This window comes from Sarcophilus harrisii, chromosome 6 (assembly GCF_902635505.1).
Source record: "Sarcophilus harrisii chromosome 6, mSarHar1.11, whole genome shotgun sequence".
Classification (NCBI taxonomy): domain Eukaryota; kingdom Metazoa; phylum Chordata; class Mammalia; order Dasyuromorphia; family Dasyuridae; genus Sarcophilus; species Sarcophilus harrisii.
Window position 1 is genome coordinate 147,796,470 of NC_045431.1, and position 26,029 is coordinate 147,822,498.

The 26,029-nt window shown below is 33.6% G+C and overlaps 1 protein-coding gene across 1 annotated transcript in view; it reads left to right on the top strand.

Annotated features, from left to right (window-relative positions):
* Positions 1 to 24,246, top strand: part of LOC111721305 (B-cell scaffold protein with ankyrin repeats-like) — a 77,091-nt gene extending 52,845 nt beyond the window's left edge. The window contains exons 5-9 of the mRNA XM_031943851.1: positions 16,096 to 16,274; positions 18,825 to 18,888; positions 20,404 to 20,433; positions 22,342 to 22,397; positions 23,039 to 24,246. Coding sequence (XP_031799711.1) covers positions 16,096 to 16,274; positions 18,825 to 18,888; positions 20,404 to 20,433; positions 22,342 to 22,397; positions 23,039 to 23,098 — 389 coding nt within the window. The 3' untranslated portion in view covers positions 23,099 to 24,246. The remainder of the gene's footprint in view (positions 1 to 16,095; positions 16,275 to 18,824; positions 18,889 to 20,403; positions 20,434 to 22,341; positions 22,398 to 23,038) is intronic.
* Positions 24,247 to 26,029: the final 1,783 nt, after the last annotated feature.

Below are 26,029 nucleotides of genomic sequence, written 5' to 3' on the forward strand. Positions count from 1 at the left end.
TTCTCAACATTTGAACCCATGCCTATCTTCTGGGCATCTCTCTAATAGAATCACCATCAAATCCTAGTCAGAGAAAACAAGCATAACTCATACTTAAGCTACCAGCTGGACTAGTAGAATCCACAAATATTGGGAGTGTAGCAAATTACCAGCAGAAAATAATTTCCAAGATGGCCAGAAAAGGTCTATTTTGATCCAGCGTGGCACGGGAGGCCAGGTGCTGGCAAGGAGGCAGAGCACACCTCCAACCCACACTGAGCAGACCAAGGATGGGTGTAGTCATTACAGGGCAGAGAATCTATGGGAAGGACTCTGCCACAATGTTTGCTATTCTACCATAGTTGCAAGCCAATAGATCAGCAGAGAACTTATAAAACATCCAACACAAACACAAAAGGTAAAGAGTGTAACCCAAAGCTCCAGAGTCTCATAAAACCTAGACACACCCACCCAGCACTGGGAGTGACTCAGTGTGATCCCAGCACAGCCATCAATGCTTTGGGATGTCTGTAGAGGAAGCTTTGAACTTCAGTGCTCTAAAAGTAGATCCCAACTTAAAAAAAAAAAATGAGTAAAAAGGCAAAGCGAGCTCTAACTATAAACAGTTTCAATAGTGAAAGAGAAGAACAGATTTTAAACCCTGAGGAGACAAAAAGCAGATTGTCTCCAGATGAAGCCCCAAAGGATGATATAACTTGGTCCCCACCACATAAGGCTCTCCTAAAAGAAATTAAAAAGGATCCTTAAAAAGAGTTAGAAGAAAAATGGGGAAAGAAAAGGAAAACTTTGCAAGAGGGTTTGGAAAAGGTATATAACTCATTAAAAGATAGAGTGGAAAAAGAAAATAACTCCCTGAAAAACAGAATTTGTGAATTGGAAAAGGTAAAGAATTCCCAGGAAAACAGAATTTGTGAATTGAAAAAAAAGAAAATAACTCCTTAAAAATTGTTTTGTGAAATGGGAAAAAATTCCATAGAACTAAACAGTCATTTAAAAACTCAATTGGACAAATACAAAAAGAAGTAAAAAACATAAATGAGGAAAATAATTCATTAAAAATTAGAACTGAACAAATGGAAATGAATGGCTCAATGAAACATCAAGAATTAGTCAAGCAAAACCAAAAGAATAAAAAATATATATTTTTAAAAATGTTAAATATCTACTTGGGAAAACAACAGACCTAGAAAATAGATCTAGGAGAGATAATCTAAGGATTATTGCACTCCCTGAAAATTATGATGAAAAAAGAGCCTAGACACTATTTTTCAGGAAATTATCAAAGAGAACTGCTCAGATGTCATAGAATCCAAAGGTAAAATAGCCATTGAAAGAATTCACCAAACACCTCCTGAAAGAGACCCCAAAATTAAAACTCCGAGTAATATTGGGGCTAAATTTCAGAATTATTGTACCAAGGATAAAATATTGCAAGCAGCCAGAAAAAAAAATTCAAATACCATGGAGTCACAATAAGGATTACTCAGGATCTAGCAGCTTCCACATTAAAGGATTGAAGGGACTGGAATCTGATATTCTAAAAGACAAAGAAATTTGCAATGTAGCCAAGAATAAACTACCCTGCTAAACTGAGCATTTTCTTCCAGGGAAGAACATGGGCATTCAATGAAACAAGTGAATTCCATTTATTTCTGATGGAAAAAAAAACAGAGCTAAACAAAAAATTTTATCTCCAAATATAGGACTCAAGAGAAGCATAGAAAGGTAAAAAGAACTCTTGAGAACTGTATTTCTGTCATGGGTATACATAGAGAGTGTATGTATAATTTGGTTTTTTTTTTATTATAGCTTTTTATTTACAAGATATATGCATGGGTAATTTTTCAGCATTGACAATTGCAAAACCTTTTGTTCCAACTTTTCCCTTCCTTCCCCCCACCCCTTTCCCCAGATGGCAGGTTGACCAATACATGTTAACTATGTTAAAGTATAGGTTAAATTATATATATACACACATATATGTCCAAACAGTTATTTTGCTGTACAAAAAGAATTGGACTTTGAAATGGTGTACAATTAGCCTGTGAAGGAAATCAAAAATGCAGGCAGACAAAATAGAGGGGTTGGGAATTCTATGCAGTGGTTCATAGTCATCTCCCAGAGTTCTTTCACTGGGTGTAACTGGTTCAATTCATTACGAGTGCATGTATAATTTGATTTTACACTTATAGTTTAAAAAGGAACTAGAGGTGGAATGGGGATTATACTAGAAAAAGGAAAAAGTAGAGGGAAAAAGAGGGAAATTACATCCCACTAAGAGGCAAAGGAAACCTATTGTATCTGAGGGAAAGAAGGTAGGAGGATGAACATTGTGTGAACCTTACTCTCATCAGACTTGGCGCAAAGAAAAAATATTAGACATATTTGGTTTACAGAGAAACTTATCTCACCTTATTGAAAAGTAGGAGGGGAAAGGTGAAAAGAGAAAGGGTAGGCTAAAAAGAAGGAAAAATAGAAATAGTAGGGAAAAGATATAAGAAAGGGGGAGGGGCGCTAAGGGGAGGTATTCTAAAGGGGGAGAGCTGCTTGAGGAAAGTGGTGCCCATAAGTTAAATATTGGGGATGGGGTTAAGGGGAAAAGGAAAGAGAGAAATATAATTTGGGGATAATAAGATGGTACAAAATACAGAATTAGTTTTAACTATAAATGTGAATGGGATGAACTCTCCTCTAAAGAGGAGGCGGATAGCAGACTGGGCTAAAAGCCAGAACCCTACAATATGTTGTTCACAAGAAGCACATTTAAAGCAGAGTGATACATACAGAGTAAAGGTAAAAGGCTGGAGCAGAATCTATTATGCTTCAGGTGAAGTTAAAAAAAAGCAGGTGTAGCCATCCTGATTTCAGATCAAGCAAAAGCAAAAATTGATCTAATTGAAAGAGATAAGGACGAAAACTATATCTTGCTAAAGGGTACCATAGATAATGAAGCAATATCAGTACTAAACATATATGCACCAAGTGGTATAGCATCTAAATTCCTAAAGGAGAAGTTAAGAGAGCTGCAAGAAGAAATAAACTGAAAAAAAAAAAAAACTAGATAAATCAAACCACAAAATAAATAAGAAGGAAGTTAAAGAGGTAAAGAGAATACTAGAAAAGTTAGATATGATAAATCTTTGGAGAAAACTGAATGAAGACAGAAAGGAGTATACTTTCTTCTGAGCAGTTCATGGAATCTATGCAAAAATTGATCATATATTAGGACATAAAAACCTCAAAATCAAACAGCAGAAAGGCAGAAATAGTAAATATATTCTTTTCAGATCATGATGCAATAAAAAAGTACGGTCAATAAAAACCCAGGGGTAAATATACCAAAAAGTAATTGGAAACTAAATAATCTCATCTTAAAGCATGAAACAGCAAACCATAGACACAATTAATAATTTCATCCAAGAGAATGACAATAATGAGACAACATACCAAAATTTGTGAGCTGCAGCCAAAGCAGTAATAAGGAGAAATTTTATATCTCTAGAAGCTTACTTGCATAAAATAGAGAAAGAGAAGATGAATGAATTGGGTTTGCAACTAAAAAAGCTAGAAAAAGAGCAAATTTTTTTAAAAAATCAAATACTAAACTTGAAATTCTAAAAATAAAAGGAGAAATTAATAAAATTGAAGATAAAAAACTATTGAATTAATAAATAAAACTAAGAATTTTATTTTATAGTTTTATGAAAAAAACAACAAAATAGATAAACCTTTGGTAAATTTAATTAGAAAAAGGAAAGAGGAAAATCAAATTGTTAGTCTTAAAAATGAAAAGGGAGAACTTTCCACTAATGAAGAGGAAATTAGACCAATAATTAGGAGTTATTTTGCCCAGCTTCATGCAAATAAATTTGATAACTTAAGTGAAATGGATGAATACCTACAAAAATATAGGTTGACCAGATTAAAAGAGGAGGAAGTAAACTGTTTAAATAGTTCCATTTCAGAAAAAGAAATAAAACAAGCTATTAATCAACTCCCTAAGAAAAAATCCCCAAGACCAGATGGATTACATGTGAATTCTACCAAACATTTAACAATTAACCCCAATATTATGTAAACTATTTTAAAAAATAGGGAATGAAGGAGTTCTACCAAATTCCCTTGGGACATAGACATGGTACTAATACCTAAACCAGGTAGGACAAAAACAGAGAAAGAAAACTATAGACCAATCTCTCTAATGAATATTAATGCAAAAATCTTAAATAAAATATTAGCAAAGAGATTACAGAAAATCGTTCCCAGGATAATACACCATGACCAAGTAGGATTTATACTAAGAATGCATGGCTGGTTCAATATTAGGAAAATTATTAGCATAATTGACTGTATCAATAATGAAATTAACAAAAACCATATGATCATCTCAATAGATGCAGAAAAAGCATTTGATAAAATCCAACACCCATTTCTTTTAAAAACACTAGAGAGTATAGGAATAGATGGACTTTTCCTTAAAATAATCAGTAGCATCTATTTAAAACCATCCAGAAAGCATCATATGTAATGGGGATAAACTGAACCATTCCCAAAAGATTAGGAATGATACAAGGTTGCCTTCTATCACCATTATTATTCAATATTGTATTAGAAATGCTAGTTTTTATTTCTAGTCATATGAAAAGATGCTCCAAGTCATTATTAATCAGAGAAATGCAAATTAAGACAACTCTGAGATACCACTACACACCTGTCAGACTGGCTAGAATGACAGGGAAAGATAATGCAGAATGTTGGAAGGGATGTGGGAAAACAGGGGCAGGGTTGGTGGAACTGTAAATACATCCAACCATTCTGGAGAGCAATTTGGAACTATGCTCAAAAAGTTATCAAACTGTGGCATACCCTTTGATCCAGCAGTGTTACTACTGAGCTTATATCCCAAAGAGATCATAAAGAAGGGAAAGGGACCTGTACGTGCACGAATGTTTGTGGCAGCCCTCTTTCTAGTGGCTAGAAACTGGAAACTGAGTGGATGCCCATCAATTGGACAATGGCTGAATAAATTGTGGCATATGAATATTATGGAATATTATTGTTCTGTAAGAAATGACCAACAGGATGATTTCAGAAAGGCCTGGAGAGACTTACACGAACTGATGCTGAGTGAAACGAGCAGGGCCAAGAGATCATTATATACTTCAACAACAATACTATATGATGACCAATTCTGATGGACTTGGTCATCCTCAGCAATGAGATCAACCAAATATTTCCAATGGAGCAGTAATGAACTGAACCAGCTACGCCCAGCGAAATAACTCTGGGAGATGACTAAAAACCATTACATTGAATTCCCAATCCCTATATTTTTGCCTACCTGCATTTTTGATTTCCTTCATAGGCTAATTGTACAATATTTCAGAGTCCAATTCTTTTTGTACAGCAAAATAACGGTTTGGTTATGTATGCTTATTGTGTATCTAATTTATATTTTAATATATTTAACATCTACTGGTTATCCTGTCATCTGGGGGAGAGGGTGGGAGGAAAGGGGGAAAAATTGGAACAAGAGGTTTGGCATTTGTCAATGCTGCAAAGTTACCCATACATATAACCTGTAAATAAAAGGCTATTAAAAAATAAAATAAAATTGTTTAAAAGGGAAAAAAAATAGAAATGCTAGTTTTGGCAATAAGAGATGTAAAAGAGATTAAAGGAATTCAAGTAGGTAATGAGGAAACCAAATCATCACTCTTTGCAGAAGTATGATGATTTACTTAGAGAACTCCAGAGAATCTACTAAAAATCTATTAGAAATAATTCATAACTTTAGCAAAGTTACAGGATACAAAATGAATCCACATAAATCATTAGCATTCTTATACATCACTAACAAAATCCAACAAGAGATACAAAGTGAAATTCCATTTAAAATAACTGTCAATAGTATAAAATATTTGGGAATCTACCTGCCAAGGGAAAGTCAGGAACTATATGAGCAAAACTATAAAACACTTTCCACACAAATAATGTCAGATCTAACCAATTGGAAGAATATTAAAGGTTTTTGGATAGGGCGAGCAAATATAATAAATATTGACATTACTATCTCAAATAATCCATCTATTTAGTGCTATACCAAACAAACTCCCAAGAAACTATTTTACTGACCTAGAAAAAATAACAACAAAATTCATCTGGAAGAATAAAAGGTCAAGAATTTCAAGGGAACTAATGAAAAAAAAATCAAATGAAGATACCCTAGCTGTACCAGATCTAAAACTATTCTACAAAGTGGCAGTCATCAAAACCATTTGGTACTGACTAAGAAATAGAGTCGTTGATCAGTGGAATAGGTTAGGTTCATAGGACAAAATGGCCAATAACTATAGCAATCTAGTATTTGGCAAACCCAAAGAAAGACCCTATCTTTTGGGATAAGAACTTACTATTTGACAAAATCTGCTGGGAAAATTGAAAACTTGTGTGGCAGAAACTAGGCATTGACTCACACTTGACACCGTATCCCAAGATAAGATCAAAATGGGTTCATGATCCAGACATAAAGAATGAGATTATAAATAAATTAGAAGAACATAGAATAGTTTACCACTCAGACCTCAGAGTAAGCCACGTGTGACCAAAGAAGAATTAGAGATCATTATTGATCACAAAATAGAAAATTTTGATTATATTAAGTTAAAAAGTTTTTGTACAACAAAACTAGTGCAGACAAGATTAGAAGGGAAGCAATAAACTGAGAAAAGTTCTGACAAAGACCTCATTTCCAATATATATAGAGAGAACTGACTCAAATGTATAAGATTTCAAGTAATTCTCCAATTGATAAATGGCCAAATGACATGAACAGACGATTTTCAGATGAAGAAATTGAAACTATTTCTAGTCATATGGAAAGGTGGTCCAAATCATTATTGATCAGAGAAATGAAAATTAAGACAACTCTGAGATAACACTACACACCTGTCAGATTGGCTAAGATGACAGGAAAAGATAATGCTGAATTATGGAGGGGATGTGAGAAAACTGGGACACTGATAAATTGTTGGTGGAGTTGTGAATGAATCCAACTATTCTGGAGAGCATTTGAAACTATGCTCAAAATATTATCAAATTATGCATACCTTTTTATCTAGCAATGTTTCTACTGGGCTTATATCCCAAAGAGATTTTTTAAAAGGGAAAGGAATCAAGTGTGCAAAAGTGTTTGTGGCAGCTCTTTTTGTAGTGGCTAGAAACTGGAAATTGAATGGATGCCCATCAATTGGAGAATGGCTGAATAAATTGTGGTATATGAATGTTATGGAATATTATTGTTCTGTAAGAAATGGCCAGCAGGATGATTTCAGAGAGGCTTTGAGAGACTTACATGAATTGATGCTAAGTGAAATGAGCAAAACCAGGAGATCATTACACACCCTAACAAGATTATATGATGATCAACTCTGATGGATATGGCTCTCTTCAACAATGAGATGATTCAGTTCCAATTGTTCAGTAATGAAGAGAATCACACCCAGAGAGAAAACTATGGTAAATGAGTGTGGAACATGACCTAGCAGTTCCACTCTTTCTGTTATTGTTTGATTGCATTTTTGTTTTCCTTCCCAGGTTTTTTCTTTCTTTCTAAATCTGATTTTTCTTGTGCAGCAAGATAACTGTACAAATATGCATACATATATTGGATTTAACATATACTTTAACATATTTAGCATGTATTAGATTATGTGCCATCTAGGGGTGGGGCTGGGGGAGAAGGAGGGAAAAAGTTGGAACAGAAGGTTTTTCAAGGGTCAGTATTGAAAAATTACCTATGCATATGTTTTGTAAATAAAAAGCTATAATGAAAAAAAGAAAAAAACTCACCATCAGCCAGAAGAGTATCAGGGCTTTAGGGTAACAGACATAGTACTAGGAAAGCTGGATCCTTATACACTAACCCTTGTGTATCCTGACAGAAATAATACCTAAAATTCGAGTGCAATTCATCTCATGAATTTTTTTCTTTGAATTTCAGCTTGGGGGTTTGTCAAGAACAAGTGCTGTATGGAACAGATTTTCAATTGCTAACTATTCTTTTGCTGCTCAGCTAGTAAGCCCTACGGCTTAGTTGTGTTCCCTGGGGATCACATGCTCCATCATCCCTGAAGAAAAAGATTTAGAATACAGAATGTGTTGACATCTTGTTAGTTCATGAGGCATAGAACTTCCGAAAAGACAAGACAAGACAAAAAAGTTTCTGAAAAATCAAGATGATTGATAATTGGGTTCTTGTGTATGCACAGGAAGCAATGCGTAGCTTGAGAAAGTAAACTCCCTCAGTGCTGGTTTCCCTAAAAATGATGCCCATTTTAGTTCTAGATCTCTTTCACTTTAATTTCCTAACAAAGTTTTTCCAAGACTTAAGCAGTCCCACATGGCTAAAATTAACAATTCGGGGAATTAAATAGTTGCCTTATATTCAATGTCTGGATCAGTCACTCACTTTGGTCTCATGTCAAGTCTACCAGTTTTCTACCACAATTCTACAAAATTCTACCACAAAGGGATGCCCTCACAAACTAGCTCTGCTAAGAGTGACAAACATGGGTTCCCATACAGTAAAAGACAAAAACAATTCTGGGAAGAGAAAATTTCCCTGTGAAATGTAAATAAACAATACTGAAGGAATAAAGAGGGAATACAAATTGCCATTAATATTGAAATAATTGTTATACTTTTCCACCTCCCAGACACTTAAGATTGAGTAGTAACTTCACAGAACTATCTTATCTTGCTTGTAGCTAAAAGAGACATTAGAGGTCCTTAAGACTTATGCATATCTGGACACATAGGAAATAGCCATATAAACCCTAACTGAGAATCAGATACACAGAATTTAATCAGGAAGATGTTAATTCAGATTTGGCCTTATACAATTATTGATCCTGATTAAATCTCTTAGATTATCAAGTTCATTATCTATAAGATGGGAATAATAATACCTCTCAGGTTGTTGTAAGAGTCTAATTAAAAACATAATTCAGGAAGACCTGAGTTCAAATCCAACTTCAGACACTTATTAGCTGTGTGATTATCGGCAAGTTACTTAATGATTTTTGCCTTAGTTTCCTCATCTATAAAATGAGCTGGAGAAGAAATGGCAAGCCACTCTAATATCTTTGCCAGAAAAATGCCAGAGTCACAAATAGGTGGATATGACTGAACAATAGTTATTATCACCATCATCATTACAAAAATACTCCAATGACATGGACATTTTTCTTTTAAAATTTTTTTATTAGCTTTTTTGTTCCACACATGTGTTACTCCCAATATGCACTCATTTTTTCCCCATAGCACCTGGTCTTATATAATACAGAAAAAATTTATTAAGACAACAGATAACAGTTGCTTAATCCAAAAATACATAAATCATTCAAAATAAATCAGTAACCAATCAACAAGTCTTTATTAAACTCCCACTGTGTTCCAAGTGATAGTCATACAAAGAAAGGAGAAAGGGGCAAAGGAGTTTATTTCAAGAAGCTTACATTCTATTCTTATAAATAGTATGTAAATGTATATATAGAATAGGTATGGAATAAATATAAGACAATGTGGGGGGGGGGAATTGAGAGGAGGAAAGTGCATTTTTATCATCAACTCTCAACTCGTTAATTCTGGAATAGAGAATATGGAAAGGTATATAATATCAAATAAAATGGGAAAGTATTATAAGAGCCAGATTGTGAAGAGCGTTAAATATTCTATAGAGGAAGCTAAGTAACTCAGTGGTTATAGCTCTGAATCTGGAGTAAACAAGGCCTAAATTCAACCATATGCTTAGACATTTACTACTTTGTGATCCTAGGCATGCCTTGTGTGCATCATTTTCCTTATCTGGAAAATGATTATAATAACATGTATCTCAAAAAGATGTTATAGGATATGGTGAGATAATGTTTGCAAAGTGCTTTTCAAATCTTAAGATTCTATATAAATGTAAGCCATTATTATTAAAAGACATTCTGAGGAGTTTATCTTTTAAGCTAGAGGCAAAAGATAGTTATTAAATACTTATTTTTTTAGGTTAATGTTTTTCAATTAACTAACATCTATTTTCTCTTCCTGTCTCATTTCTCTTCTTTTGGAAAGAAAAAGAAATAGAAAAAGAAAAAAAGAAAAGAAAAGGAGATATATGTTAGCTTTCAAGGATGGTGAAAATCAAGTGTTTTTAAATATGGAGGCAATGAGGGTGTATTTTTAAGGAACAAGAAAGGTGCCTCCCATTCTATCCTCCACAAAGCTGCCAAAGGGATTTTCCTAAGCCACAAGATTGACCATGCCTCCCCTCCTCCTATCTCCACCCCATCATCAAAGATGCACACATATACTCAGGAAACTTCAATGAGTCTCTTAAATCTTTCACAATCAAAGTTAACTTGCTTAGAGTGACAAAGGTTGTAAATGGCAGAGCCAGGATTCAATCCTAAATATTCTGATTCTTACTTCACCATGTGGATATTTATCCTGGGGAAGAAACTTCCTTCTCTGTTAACAGCACACCTTTTTATACAAATTTTAACTTTAGAATCATTCTTGGCCCTCACCACTCTCTCTTTCCATCTTCCTATTGGTTGCTGTGTCTTGTAGATCTTACATAAAATGGGAAGAGACAGAAGGTTAAGTGAGATAATAATTATATATAGGCCTTTTTTCCCATCATCCTGCTGTTAAGATCATGCAAATTTTTAAGTTTCTTTAGCTGCCCTACTCAACTTCACTCTTTGTATCTGTCTTTTTAAAATCTGGGCTTATTCATGAGTTTCTTAACAAATTACTTCAGTCTTCTTTGAAATAATTTTTGATGACATTCTATTCCTCAGGCCCCATTTTTGTTGGGTTTTTTTCTTATCTTTTTGAAGTGCACTGTCTCCATGTCTAGGGCACATGTCTTAATGGGCTAAGCATTTTGCTCTTATCTGTTCCAAATGTTAAAATGGAATAATCATTTTATCATATTTTCTTTCATGTTCATTTTCATTTCTTCAGATGGTTCTACTTCATTGGCCATATTCAGATCTTTTTCTATTTTCTGAAAGTTGAAATAAGAAGGCAACTCAAAAATTTATCAGGTTTATCAAAATGCTTTCTAGGACATAAAATAGCAGTTCATTGGATTGTTAAAGATTATTAATAACAAATTATTAAACTAATACTTTATAATGACTTTTACAAATAAAATAGAGGATACTGTTGAAAAAATACTCCCAAATGATACTCTGACAGAGGCTTTTGTGTTCTTCTGGTACCTTAATAACAATGATGATAGAGTGTATGCCAGTCCTAAGCATACTTTTCTTAGTCCAGAATGAAAAATAATATAATAAACACTGGTGAAAGCCAAGATTACACCAAGAAAGAATGTGGATACTAGAATGTGAAGTCCAAGTTAGCACCCTGGATGCCTTAGAATCAGCCAGAATCAGGATAAGCAAAAGTCCTAGGCCTTTATTCTTGGTCTTTAGGGGGGAAAGTGAAGGGAATGGACGCAGGATCTCCGCGACCTCCCTTCTCCTCATCCACAGCCAAAGTGACTCTGGCTTGTCTTACTCCATCCACTAATCCCTCCTACAATTCTCTGTATACACCAAAAGATCGAGCCAGCACAGAATAGAGGGAAAGGCCATTTTCCAAGCATATGCTAATAGAGTATTGTCCAATCAGTAATTAGCCTTAAGTGCTCTGTTGTCTGATTCCAGTGCACCAACTCAGAGTTTCAGACCTTTACACTAGAGGGATTGAAATAGTGAGGAAATCATCTGGGTAAAGATTAACAGAAGCACAAAGAGAAGCAATATGGTCATTGACACTTGCTATGAATAACCTAGAAAGAGAAAATAGATGAAGAATTTAGGAAACAGATCACAAAACTTATCATGGTGATATAACATAGTAATTATCAAGGTCCCTGATTACACAGACATGTGTTGAAGTTTTTTTCCCTCAATCAAAAGCAAAGCAACCAAACATTTCTTGACTTACCTTAATGATAATTCCATCATTCAAAAGGTAGAGAAACAAATTGCTTTGGCATGGGAAATGATGGGGAGGATGATGAGAGATGACTACTTCAGCATATTTGAATTTGTAAGAGAAAAGATGAGGAAAGTTAAGAATGATCTGAAATCTGCTCTAATTTAGGAGAGCAAAAGAGAGGAGTGATCAGTAAAAAGGCCCATATTAAATTACACAAGAGAACTTAAAAGACATGGTAAGCTCTCAGGAACAGTATTCTCAAGAACAAAAAGAGAAGAAATGAGAAGTTGCCTAAATGTAATGATGTGGAAGCATAGGCAATTCAATAACCATTTTTATTTGTTAAAATATACCAACAATAGAAGCAAGTACAGACAACTATTGCATAGTGGATCAAGTTCCAAGATGGGAGTCAGAAAGTCTTTTCTTTCTCTGATCAAATCCAGCCTCAGACACTTACTAGCTGTGTGACTATGGGCAGATCATTTAACCCTACTTGCTTCAGTTTACTCATCTGTAAAATCAGCTGGAGAAGGAAATGGCAAACTACTCCAGTACCTTTGCCAAGAAAAACCCAAATAGGGGAAACTACTTGGTGTAGTTGATAGAGCACCATCCCTGAAATCAGGAGGATTTGAGTTCAAATTTGGCCTCAGACACTTAACACTTCCTGGCTGTGTGACCCTGGGCAAGTGACAACCCTAATTGCCTCAGCAAAAAAATAAATAAATAAAAATAAAAGGAAAAAACCTAAATAGTGTTCTAAAAAGTAAAACACAAGTAAAGTAAACAACAATAGATAACAAAGGATGAATACAAATGAATACAAAAGAATACAACAATGTATGAAAATAACATCAGGAATATAAGAATGAACTGAAGCTAATAAAATTCAGGGCAAAAAAGTTTTTTTTTAAGGCAATATTGCAGGAAAGCAAATTTAAGGATGAGAATATTGTTTGGGGTGGATAATGTGATAATTCAAATCAAAAAGAAGGAAAAGTTATCCAGTTTTATTATGCTTCTGTTTTCAATTCCAAAGAGAAGTGTCTTTGGACTAGAAAGGACAAAGAAACTAGGAAATAATAAGAAATTTATGCACGAGCTATCAGGAAAGAATTAAATTGTCCTTGATAATTTCAAGTTACCAACTCAAGTGAACTATATTTTAAGGTCCTGAAAAAACCTGCACATAGTACCTCTCATAGAGATTATATGGACATAGCACAATAAGTTTCCCAGAAAAACACCATCAGCATGAAATTCATTCAAATTCTCTCAGAATCCCAGGGCAAAAACTGTTGTAAGGAAATATTCTTTATTCACCACTTTCGCTCTCAGCTAAATATCACTGTGTTCTATTTATATCACCAACTACTCATAATAATAACATTTTTACAGCTTAAACATAATCATCACAAATATCAAAGTAAATGCATAATTTATAAATACATCACAATCCTTACATAAACTTGGGCCATACTTTCCCATTGATGCACTCAGTATTTGGTAAGGACACTACTTGACAGAGTCACAAGAGTGAAGAAAACCCATGTGTTCAAAGTAACTCCCAGTTCTGAAACTGCAAATTTCAATATCTTTTCTCTGACTCAGTAACCATCTTCCCGACTAATGTTGTGGAAAAAATGAAGAGACAGTGGCCAGATTATTTGATATTTGAAACCAGTTATATTGTTGGATCCATTGTTTTCCTGCCAATTTAAAAAGAATCTCAGGGCTCTTGTATTATTCTGGTGTTAGTCAACAATTTTTTTTATCAATAACTAGTTTAAAAACATAGATGGCATGCTTATCATTATCTGTAGAAAGCTAGAAGGAATGACTAATATAGAAGATGATAGAATCAACATCTCAGAAAATGTGGACAACCTATAGCATTGGGACAACTTTATTATGATGAAATTGCAAGGATGCATGTGATACTTTTGGATTAAAAAACATTAATTTCAAATGCATAAAATAGGAATTCATAGCTACACAGAAGTTTTTCTAACCTGAGTATTTGGGTACACTACTACTATAAGTGGTAGTACTTACCAGTGCTAAGAATATGTGATTCAAACAAAAAGACAAATGCAGTATTGGATTACATGAAAGGAGGGCTATCACCTAAGTAGGTAATAATTTTCCTATATTTTGCCCTTGGCTGATGGTGCTGGTTTAGGTTCTAGGCATCATAAATTAAAAATAATATAGATAAGCTTAATAATAGAGTAACTAGAATAATAAAAGTTTCAAAGTCATGTCAAAGATAGATTTAGAAACAAACAAACAAAAAACAACCTGTGATATTTATCACAAAAAAAAAAAAAAAAAGAAATCTCAATGTGGGTCATGAGAATTGCATTCAAGTTTTTGAAGAATTGGATTTTTTCCAATTTAGTCCCAGAAAATAAAATAAAGAGCAGTGGGGGAAGGGGTAGCAAAGAAGCAAGTTTAGATCTATATTTAGAAAACTTTATTTCAATAACAGCTATCTAAAAATGGAATTGGCTTTCTTGAGAGGTTTTGAATTACTCTTCACAAGAGATGTCCAAGCAAATGTCCACATGTGGAATATGTTGTTGAAAGGATTCTTAATCAGACAAAAATTGTACTGGATAGTTTCTGAGATCACTTACAACTCTGAAATCATGTTGTTCATTATCACTCACTAATGATTGTTTTTTTTTTTATATAAGTGGGAAAGGGAGTTACAATACTACTACTTGCTCTGTATCCCAAAGAAATTTAATAAATAAATGAATGAATAATGAATATGAATGAATAAATAAATAAGCAAACGAATGAATGGATAAATAAACAAGCAAACAAATAAATGACTGAATAAATAAATAAATAAATAAATAAATAAATAAATAAATAAATAAAGGAAAAGGTTCTATATGTTCAAAAGTATTTATAGAGTTTTTGTTTGTTTGTTTGTTTTGGTGGTGGCTAAGAAATAGAAATTGAGGGGAGGGCCATACACTGATAAATGCCTGAATAAGTTCTGATATATTATTTTGATGGAATATCATTATGCCATAAGAAATGATGAGCAAAATGATTTCAGAAAAATCTAGACAAATTTAATAGAACTGAAGCAAAGTGAAGTAAATAGAACTAGGCAAACATTGCACATAGTAATAGCAATATTGTACAATGATGAACTGTGAATGACTTAGCTATTCTCAACAATACAATGCTCCACAATAATCATAGAATTATGAAAAATTCTATATGCCTCCAGAGAAAGAACTGATATTGTCTGACTACAGACAGAAGTATACTACTTTTCTCTTTCTTTTTTCTTCCTTCTTCCCTTCATTCTTTCATTCATTTCATTTTTTTGTTCATGTCTTCTGATTATTTGTCATCTCAGGGAAGGGAAAGGGGAGAAATAAAGAAAGAATTTGAAATTCATCACATAAAAATATATATTGAAAATTATTCTAATATGTAATGGGGGGAAATATTATTTTTTAAAATAACAAGTATTTAAATGAACCTACTATGTGTAGTAACATCATGCTAAGTGCTTTATAAATAATCTTATTTGATTCTAACAACAATCCCTGTGAGGTAGATATTACTATTAATCCCATTTTACAGCTGAAAAACCAGGAAAAGTGACTTACCCAATGTAGCATAGATGCTATTTATCTGTGATCACATTTGGACTCAACTCTTTCTAACCCTAGGTCCAGTGCTTTATACCTAGCACCATCTGTAGTTGGAAATTTTTTTTCTCATGTGTTGAATCAACAGAAGTGAAATAGAAAAGCTAGGTTTAGCCTCCTCTGATGTTTCTGCATTTTCTATCACTGTCTGCCTGAAAGAACTAATCAGATGCTGGTGGACAGCTTAGACAATCTTCAACACACAATAAAAAGGTAGTAATCTTCTTCCTATAAAGTGAATTCTCTATTTTTAATGCCCCATGAATCTTCCAGGGTCTCAATTGTCATAAATCACCTACAATTATCTACTCTTCAACTGCTAATAAATATTTAAAGAGAAAGGGACAAATAAAAACATTTAATTGTTGACTGATGTTTTGAAATTTTCTCCCTTGCACTAATCTAGATAGAATCCGAATAGACAATCAACAGTGTTCTGCCCTGAAATGCTGCATCCCCTCTGGCCAAGAAGAACTCATCCTCTTGCAAGAAAAAGTAAAAACTGGAGAACTTTCTGTTGATGATGCTTTGAAGAAATTCAAACAGTGGCAAACTGAAAAAAGTGGACTTGAAGTTATTCAGCAGGTAACCAGGCCCTGTTTTCAGAGATTATCTCTAGTCTCTCAACTTTTTTTTTTCACCTCTTCATGTCTTGGCCCTACTCACCACCAAGATATCCTATATAGTTCTGATGATGAAAGTCTAAGATTAATCTCCATGGATTGTCCGTCTAGTTCCAAAGTTATGCTGCCCTCCTTACCACAAAAAAAAATCCATTCTCTCAATACTCTTAAGGGGAAACAATTAGTACAATAACCTATACCAAATAAGAAGTGACTGATTGAGTGTACTATATTGCCCATCCCAAAGAAAATTTCATGTAAAAGAAAATATCTTTAGAAATAATTAGTTAACCAAAAGAACAAATCCCTAATTTATTTATGCAGTGTGGCAGGAGGGAAATCATTCAGAGCAGAGATCTGTCCTTAAATCACATCACATTAGCAAATGTCTACTCTATTTTAGTCTAATTCCAGTCCTAGTTGTAGGTAAAGGTGGCTAGATCTGATATTCTTTGGGTTTCACACATTAATAAGCATTATAGTAAGTCTAAGACTTTCTTAACAGACCAAAAAAGACTGTAAAAAGTACTTTGCCAAATAAATTCTAAAGGATAAGAAGTATTTCATGTTAGACACAGGAGTCTTGGAAATGGCAGCACTGCCTTCTTCCCATTAACATTAAAAGGGATGAGAAAAGGCTGCTGCACGTGGGCAGTATGATTTTATTTAAGACTTGAAGGAAGCCAAAAGGCAGAGATAATGAGGGAGAAAATCACAGACATAAAAGAAAGCCAGTAAAAACGCATAAATTTGGGAAATTCAAGGAACAGAAAGAAGAGTATCACTGAATTACAGAAGCACAATATGATACAATAAACTTCTGTGAGATGTGCCAGGCCCTGTAGTAAATGAAGGTGACAAAATGAGAAAAAAGCAAGACTGTCCCTGCCTTCAAGAAACTTATAATCTAATGAGTGAAGACAAAATACAAAAGGAAGCTCAAAAGGATACTATCAGAAGGTAGAAAAGAAGGCTGGCATATTAAGTCTTCTGTAAAGGAAAGACTTTTTTTTTTTTTGCTCCATTCTTCAGAGCTCTAATCAGAGAAGCAGAAGCAACTGAGTATACTGATGAGGTAGGAGTAGCAAAACTGGTCATCTTCATGAACACATAAAGAAGGTTTATGGAGGGCTTTGAAAACCAAATTGTGGGTAATAGGGAGTCACTGAAGTTTATTGAAAGGAGGAAAGAGGGTTGTGACATGATCAAACTATGGTTTAGGAAGATCATTTTGATAACTGAGTAGAGGATGGACTGATGTGAGAGAGTTGAGACAGGAAATCAAACAGAAAATTGTTGCAGTATTCTAGGTACAAGGTGGTAAGACTCTGCACCAGAGTAGTATCAGTATCCAAAGAAAGAAAAGAGATAAATGGGAGATATTATGAAAGTGGAAGCTACAAGTATTGGCAACTGATTGGATATGAGGGGTGGAAGAGAAGGAGGAATTGAGGATTTCTATTTGAGTTTGACATCACTGAATTGCATAAGATAGTAAGCCAGACTCAGAGTCAAGACCTAAATAGCTAGGTTGTGTCCCTAATAACTGGGACATGATGGTATCCTTGGTAGGAAGTTGGAAAGAGGGAAGAAATTAGAGGAAAAGATAATGAGTTCAATTTGGAACATATGGAGTTTAAAATGTCAGTTCAATGTGGTTTTTTTTTTCCTTTTTCATCTGAATTTTCTTGTGCAGCATGACAAATATGGAAATATGTTTAGAAGAATTGAATATGTTTGCATTATTGGATTTTGAACTGCTTGCTGTGTTGGGGAGAGGGGAGAGTGGAAAGGGAGAGAGAGGGAGAAAAATTTGGAATACAAGGTTTTGAAAAGGCAAATGTTGAAAACTATCTTTGCATATACTTGGAAAAATACTATTTAAAAATAAATTAAATTAAAATTTTAAAAAGGAAAAACATCAATTCAAGATATTTAATAGACAGAGATATGAGAGTAGAGATCAGGAGAGAGATTAGGGCTGGAAAGAAATCTGAAAATCATCTTCATATAAATGATAAATTAAACCCATGGGAACTGATGAGATCACCAAGTGAAACAGCATAGGGTAGTGTCATGGAAACAACAAACACGAATTTGGATAATCTTTTGTTATGGCAGAGGATAGATAGAAGGGCTTGGTACACTGTGTTCATGAAGACTTGGACATGATTGAACAGCTGAATAACAAAAGAAAGAGAAGAGGACCAGAATATAGCCTTGGGGAATATGAGATATAAAATATTAAATAATCAGAGATATAAGTACACACTGCATGTTGGCTTGCATGCTAGTTGGTTGGCAGCAGGAACAAGGAAGGAAAAGAAGGTCAGAGCTGGCCTTCTTTTGAGACTTATTACTTTTGTTCCTGAGTAGCTTTCAAATGCTGCTACAGCACAGAAACATACCATAGCTTGGTAAAATTAAAATAAAATCTATTTCTGCATTCCATTTTAGTCAATGACAAAACTATAATTATTAACATTTATTTGAGGATATGTTTCTTCTTAAGGAAAAGTTACGACAGCTCCGAGACTGCATTATTGGAAAGAGACCAGAAGAAGAACACTTCTATGGTAAATTAGCTAATTTTTTTAAACTTATGAGTAATAGATATGAAAAACTTCGGGAAAATTATTAATTACCACATGGAGAATAGGAGCACAAATTTAGGGCTGGAAGAAACCTCAGAAATCATCCCATCCAATTCCCTCATTTTACTAGTAAGGAAACTGAGGTCCAGAGAGGTTGAATCTTGCCACAGCAAGTAACTAGTTAAATAAGGATTTGAAACCAGGTCCTCTGACTCCAAATCCCAGAGCTCTTATAATCATTCTCTTTGTTAGCACTGGGAACTTATCAATGTTGCTACTCCCTCCACAAAGGCACATGACTTTTCCATTGCTTAATTTTTGTTCACCTCATCTCTAAATTCTCAATATGGGTTCCAACCACTATGCTAGGAGGAATATTTTGCAAAATCTCTTTGTATGATCACTGAGCACATAGGTAGCCCTTGCTCTTAAAATGTGACTGACTCACATTAGTTTCCATTTATATATCTCCCAGATAATATTCTTGAGTCCATAGTTTCTGTACTACTCTTTCTTAGATATAGTATACTTGTCCACCATGTACTCTGCCCTCTGGGTTACTCTCAAGCTTAATTCTTCCACGACTAAAGTGTTCCATGACCAATAGCCACACAACCATGCTAATAATTAGTTATTATTACTCATGTTAAAAATTTTATAATTAATTCTATATCATTCTTAGCTATCAATTTTTTCTCTATCACACAGGTATGGTCTATTCTTAATTATCCATATTAACTCAGACTGATTTCCCACATATACCAGAATGCTTTAGGGAAGACTTTCCTTGACATTAATTATCATGTGCTCAATGGTGAAAAACAAATTTAATGCTACCCTAAAGAAAATATAACTGATAAATTAAATTTATCCCAAATCACAATGCTTCCTGAAGCCTAATTTAAATTACTAGGATAATTATTACCAATGCTTTTTCATTCTTATCCATAGTTCTACTCACAAAGAATGCTGAGAATTGACTAAACTATTTTTATGACCCTAACTGTGCTGAAGAAGACTAGAAATTCACATATTCTTAAGTATCATTAAGTATCAGGGATGAATATCTTCAATTAACAAGCATTAGTATATTCAAAGACTGAAAAAGGAAAAATGCAAAACAATAATTGCTATTAATAACCAATATCTATATAGCACTATAAGGTTTACAAAACACTGTAAAGAGAGAGAGAGAGAGAGAGAGAGAGAGAGAGAGAGAGAGAGAGAGAGAAAGAGAGAGAGAGAAAGAGAGAGAAGAAAGAACTCTATCCCTGCTCTCAGGGTGATTAAAAAATTAGTTAAAATGTAGTGGTTTAATATTAGAATTTTTATTATTTTATTTTTTAATCCTCTGTGAAATTTCATAATTACTTAAAAGGGAAAAAGTAACTTCCAATAGGGAGGGAAAGAGGGAGGGGAAAGGAGAGCATTGTTTAAACTTAACCCCTCAGAACAAACTAAGCAGTACTATTTACCATATTTTTTTTTTCTTTCCAGATAAAATTACCATTGTACACCATCCAGATTGTAAGTATATCCAAAAACAAAGCTGTCCAAATCATAAGCATAAAAAATTTAAGACCCCAATGCCTCCAGTTTAATAGCAGCTATTAGGTGCTCTAGGATTGTTTGGAAAGAACTATAAACAGTAAATAATGAAAATGAGTAAAGGTATTTGCAGAGGCAACATTTAAGCTACTTTAGGTCCAACTCTGGTCTTGATTTTGAGGTTCAAATTTCCTTGGGCTACTAGTAGTAATGGGAAGGGGAGGACAAAAGAGTTCTTAAAGAAGTGATGCCTTTTTCTAGCTTGGCCTGAAGAACTTAAGGAGGGAAGTAATTCTGATATGAATAAAACATCTATGAAATAAATCCAAATTAAAAATTGAATCTTAGGTCAGTATCTTAGAGATCATCTATAGGCCTTTAAAAAAAAAAACCTGGATCTGTGATTTCATTGTTTTAGAAAATTCCTAGTGAAATACACATCTGACAATGTGAAATATTTATCTCCCATTTCAGACTCATTTAATGGGATGTTTTTATACTATATTTAAAGCCTGACCTATAGCCATGGAAATTAAGAAAAAAACATAAGAATTGTCGGCATTATAGAAATTGATCATAGAATTAAGAGCTGGAAAGAACTTTTTAGACTTTTAGTACAAACACCTCATTTTAGAAAACTGGAGTCCACTGAAAGGAAATCCCTCCCACTGCTGTAATAAATACAGAATGCAAAGTCAGTTTAGAAACCCTAAACTCCAAATCCAATGTGCTTTTTACGACAATAGACCGAGATAGTTTGAAAGTAGAATTGTACCATAAAGAATAGAGAGTCTATTGCTGGAAATTTTGTCTTTGCAATGGTCTGCTCAGTCAGTAGGCATTTATTAAGTATGGACTGTGTTCCAAACACTGTGTTAAGCACTGGAGATACAAAGGCAAAGGATAGTCCCTGCCCTCAATGAGTTCACAGTCTAAAGGAGAAGAACATGTGCAAACAAATTTGTCCAAGCCAGCTACAGATAAGACAAATTGTATATAATATCAGAGTAAGATACTTGTATTGAGGAAAATTGGGAAAGATTTCTCAAAAAACAAAAATCCTAAGAGTTCAGCTGGAAATTTCTGCTGTGTATTAAACATCATAGCCAGCTAAGAAGTGCACCCAAAGCACCTATGTGCACTGGTATAATCTAAGGGAGGAGGATAGCAGTAATGATGAAATGGAGATTAATGAGCCAGCTGTGAGATGATTATTATCATAATAAAAGGACCTTTGTTTACAAATTTGGAGTGCATATCAAGGAAAGAAGCACTGCTGAAAAGTATGGCAGTAGAATCTCAATCCATTGCCATCTTACCTACATTATTTAAAGGAACCGTGATTACAAGATTTTTCCTTCCAATATTATATGTGGGCATAAGAGGAGAGACTAAGAATGGAAGAAATAGATAAAAAGAGACAGAGACAGAGACAGAAGGAAATTGAGAATGCATATGAGCCAAAGAATGGAAAAGTCTTTTTATGAATTAGAGGTAAAGCAGCAATTTACTTCTCTATCATTGACCTTCATAGAATGTCAAAAAGGCAACTTTTTTTGTTCTCTGACTAGCATAGTAGGGAAATAGAAGGATGAAAATATAAATATTAGAGGCTAGATGTGACTAGTAATTTAACTGAAATTGAGCCTAGTTTAAAAGTTGGACTCACTAATGCCAAGAGGAGAAAGATACCAGGTCCTTTTCGCTTTCACATCACAAGGAGTAACTCTTGTAGCCTCTCTACTTCCACCTACAGATAAATACATTTTATGATGTCATGGTTCCTTATGGGTGATAAAGTTTTTAATCACTGGTTTTCCTTTTTTTTTTCTGTCCATTCCCTATAAAATGAACTATAAACACTAACATAAATTCTCTGTTTTCCAGTTAAAGAAACTACCCAAAATGAAAACAGTTTGTATGGAACATCTGTTACCAATAAGGTATGTGTAGATTTACCTTAATTTATGCAAAACCAAAGGGAAAAGATTCCTTTTTGGGAGGCAATGAAAAAGAAAGAATAAAGAATGAATAAGAGAACCTTTGAGACATAATGAAAGGCTTAAACTGGCTTTACCAAAATGTGCCCTGACAAACTCTCTTTAAAATAAAAAATTAAAAATTTTTTAAAAAGTAAACTGCCCCTTAAATAGTAGGGACAAAGATTTAAGATTAAAGTGATCTCCCACCTGTCTGTGATGCTCTGAATATTGTTTCTTTGACATAAGGAAGATGATCCTTCTTTGTGAAGATCTGTAATTCCTTAGAATTTTTGTTAAGTGTTCTTACTCAAAGAATCATCTACAAAACAAAATGCCACACTAATTCAATGTATTCATAAAGCAAAGTTTTTTTCAAACTAAAAGAGAAGAAAAGTAAAATGTGCTTATCTTCTACATATTTTGTATATATTTGTGTACATATATATTCATATGTCATTATATGTCTTGGTGAATAGTAAGGATATTTAAAAGTGCTTGTTGATTGATTGATTTGATTATGAAAGACAAAGGGTACACAATCTAATGTCACTGCCCTTATCTGAAATAAAGGAATATTATTCTGTCTCTTTTTTTTCTTTCAGTTTTCCCCTCGATCCCAGGCAGAAAAGGATTATGGTTTCTGTTGGAGAAAAGATAATTAAGGAGGTAAATCCTCAATTACATTTTAGATATGCAAATGGAAAAACAGGTAGGCATAAGCCTACATAACTATGACTCAGTATAAAATGGTCAACTGAGTACATTTGGAACTTTCAAATATTTCATTGGTTTTTCCTCTATGAATGAACACTTGTGACTTTACTGCTCTGATTGATTTTTTGAAAAAATTGTAGATAGAACTGTCACGATATTAGATGAAGCATTTCTATTGTTAATCCATTATTAAATGATATATTTCCTTATCATTTTTTCAGAATATTTGAATGGAGTCTGAGAGCCTATAAATGGATCAAGTCTGAATTTGGATAATTTGATTTTTCAAAGACTAGTTTATATTATGGCAAAAGAAATCTCTCTCTTAAATTGCCCTTGAATTTGAGAATGAGACTACAACTGAGTGGAAAAGTGAACATTTCTGTAATTAAGGCAAAATAATAATGATAAAAAATATATATAATATTTATGTAGGGCTTTAAGATTTGCAACATGCTTTACAGATCTTATTTTATCTCATTCTCACAACAATCTTGGAAATGGGTGTCAGTTATCTCAATTATTATGAGGAAACTGATACAGATATAGATTAAATAATTTGCCCAAGATCACATAGCTAGTAAATATTGGAGATCAGATTCTAATTCAGCTCTTGCTCTATTTAGTGCTCTATCTACTTAGCTGTCTTAAAATATGAAAAATGGCATAATTGCAGTCTTTGGGACTGCATCTCACAAAATCAAATGCCATTAGAGCTTTTCTCTCCCATTTTTACAAATAGGTAAAGAATATAGTTATGTGATTTTAACAGTATCAAAATTGTTAATCCAGGAATAAAGCAAGACACCTCACTCTTTGCATCCTTGTTGGGGAAAGAAAGAAGTACAAATGTTAATTTGGGCAACTTTAATTTTTGAAAGTATATTACGTTTTAGGATTTATTTTGAGCTAAATAATGTAAAAGGAAACAACTCTGAAATACTACTTAATTCCAATCAAAGCTGTGATCAATTATGCCCATCTCTTGTCAGAGAAGTGATGAATAAGTGGTAGATAATGAGACACACATCTTGAGAATTAGCCCAAATGTTGATTTATTTCCCTTAAAGAGCCATTCCATTATATGGAACTTCAGTCGGGGGGGGGGGGGGGAGAGAGAAGGGAGGAAATTGGTGGATAATAATAGATTTAAATTTTAAAAATCAATAAAACATTTTTAAAATACCAAAAAAGGAACAAAAGAGGAGAAAAACAGATAGCTTTGTTACACCTTGTTAAATATAACATAATATACTTTCAAAAACTAAATGTAAAAGAAACTTATAGGGAGCTATGCAGTGCAATAGATAGAAAGTCTGGCCTGGAGACAAAAAGGACCTGAGTTCAAATATAGTGTCAGACACTCCCTAGCAGTATGACCTTGGGAATTTGTTAATCCTATTTGCTTCATTTTCTTCATCTGTAAAATGAGCTGGAGAAGAAAATGGCAAACCTCTCAAGAAAATTCCAAAAGAAGTCATGAATAGTTAGACACAACTGAAAAAAAATAGCTAAATGAAAAGTTCACAGTTTCTTTTGTAATCTTCTTCTTTGAATATTGAAATGTTTGTACTTTAATCCTATTTTTAAAGTTTAAAGACTTTATAGATTCATTTTCTAAATTCATCAACTTGAAACTGTGTCCATGACATTTATAAACTATTACTAAATAACTACTATTCTCTTCTGTGTATGTAAATGTATAGCCATGAAGGACAAAAAAATCTTTTTATTTCTCTCTTTGCTCAATGTGAATAACTATTACTTCAAGATCTGTATCTTCCTTTGAATGGTTCTACCATCTTATACCTAACCTCAATAATTCATAACAGAATGCAATGTCCTTATTGTAAACATGCCTGTTCGTTTACTATAATTAAATTGAATGTTTAAAACTATGCCTGATTTTTTCCAAATAAATACAGTATATTTTGTAATATAGGCTACCTTGCTTTTTTCTATGCCTTTCAGATGTTAAAATTATACAACAAATTCTTCTCAAAGATCTCAAATAAAACTCAATTTTTTTTCCGAAATAGAGAATAAAGAATTTTTCAAAAATTTTGAGCATTCAAAATTAAATGATAAGGAAATTTCCTTTGATTCTTATGGATGTTGCAAATCATTGTTGGGAGGATTAGGTAAAAGGTCAAAAAGCAGTTATTAAGCTCTTACAAAGAGAAAACAATCTAGCCAGATTCCTAAAGAAAAAGGTAAAAATAACTTTTGTCTTGTCCTACCCCCCACACCCACACCCCAAACTCAGAGAATTAACTTCTGAATTTTCAAAAATGAAGATTTTAGGATGCCTAATGGATATCCTAGCCCTGTCACCTATACTACAGTAGTGGGCAGCAGTGTTTACACTGGGAGCTTAAGAGACACTAGATACATAGACCCTACAAAAAACCCAGAAGACAGCTATACAAAACCATACCTTCCCAAAGGGGAAAAAAAGGACTTTAGTCAGGAGCTCCAGAGTGGAGCTGCTTATTACCCTTTTGCTCCATGCACCCTAAAATTGAGGCCACTTTCCTTTGGACTCTATATTCACTTGAAAGAAAATTTGCTTGTAGTTAAAAAGGATTTTTGAACCAACTTCTTTTTAAAAACTATGCTGCTTTAGTAAGTACCTGTTTCTAATAGCTATTAAGTCTGACTGACTATTAATATCACATGATAATCAATGGAGAAAACAAAGAAGTAGGATCTTATGAGACAAAGTATTAGAAAGCCATCTCTAGCCCTTCCAAGTTAGGCTTGCAATCCTGAGGCCGGAGACCCAGTCTGCCAGTATAAATAAAAGATGGGAGAGTAGCCTCAGAGCATGTGTTTCAATATATGGAAGAAAAAATACATGAGGATTTTTTAATGTTATA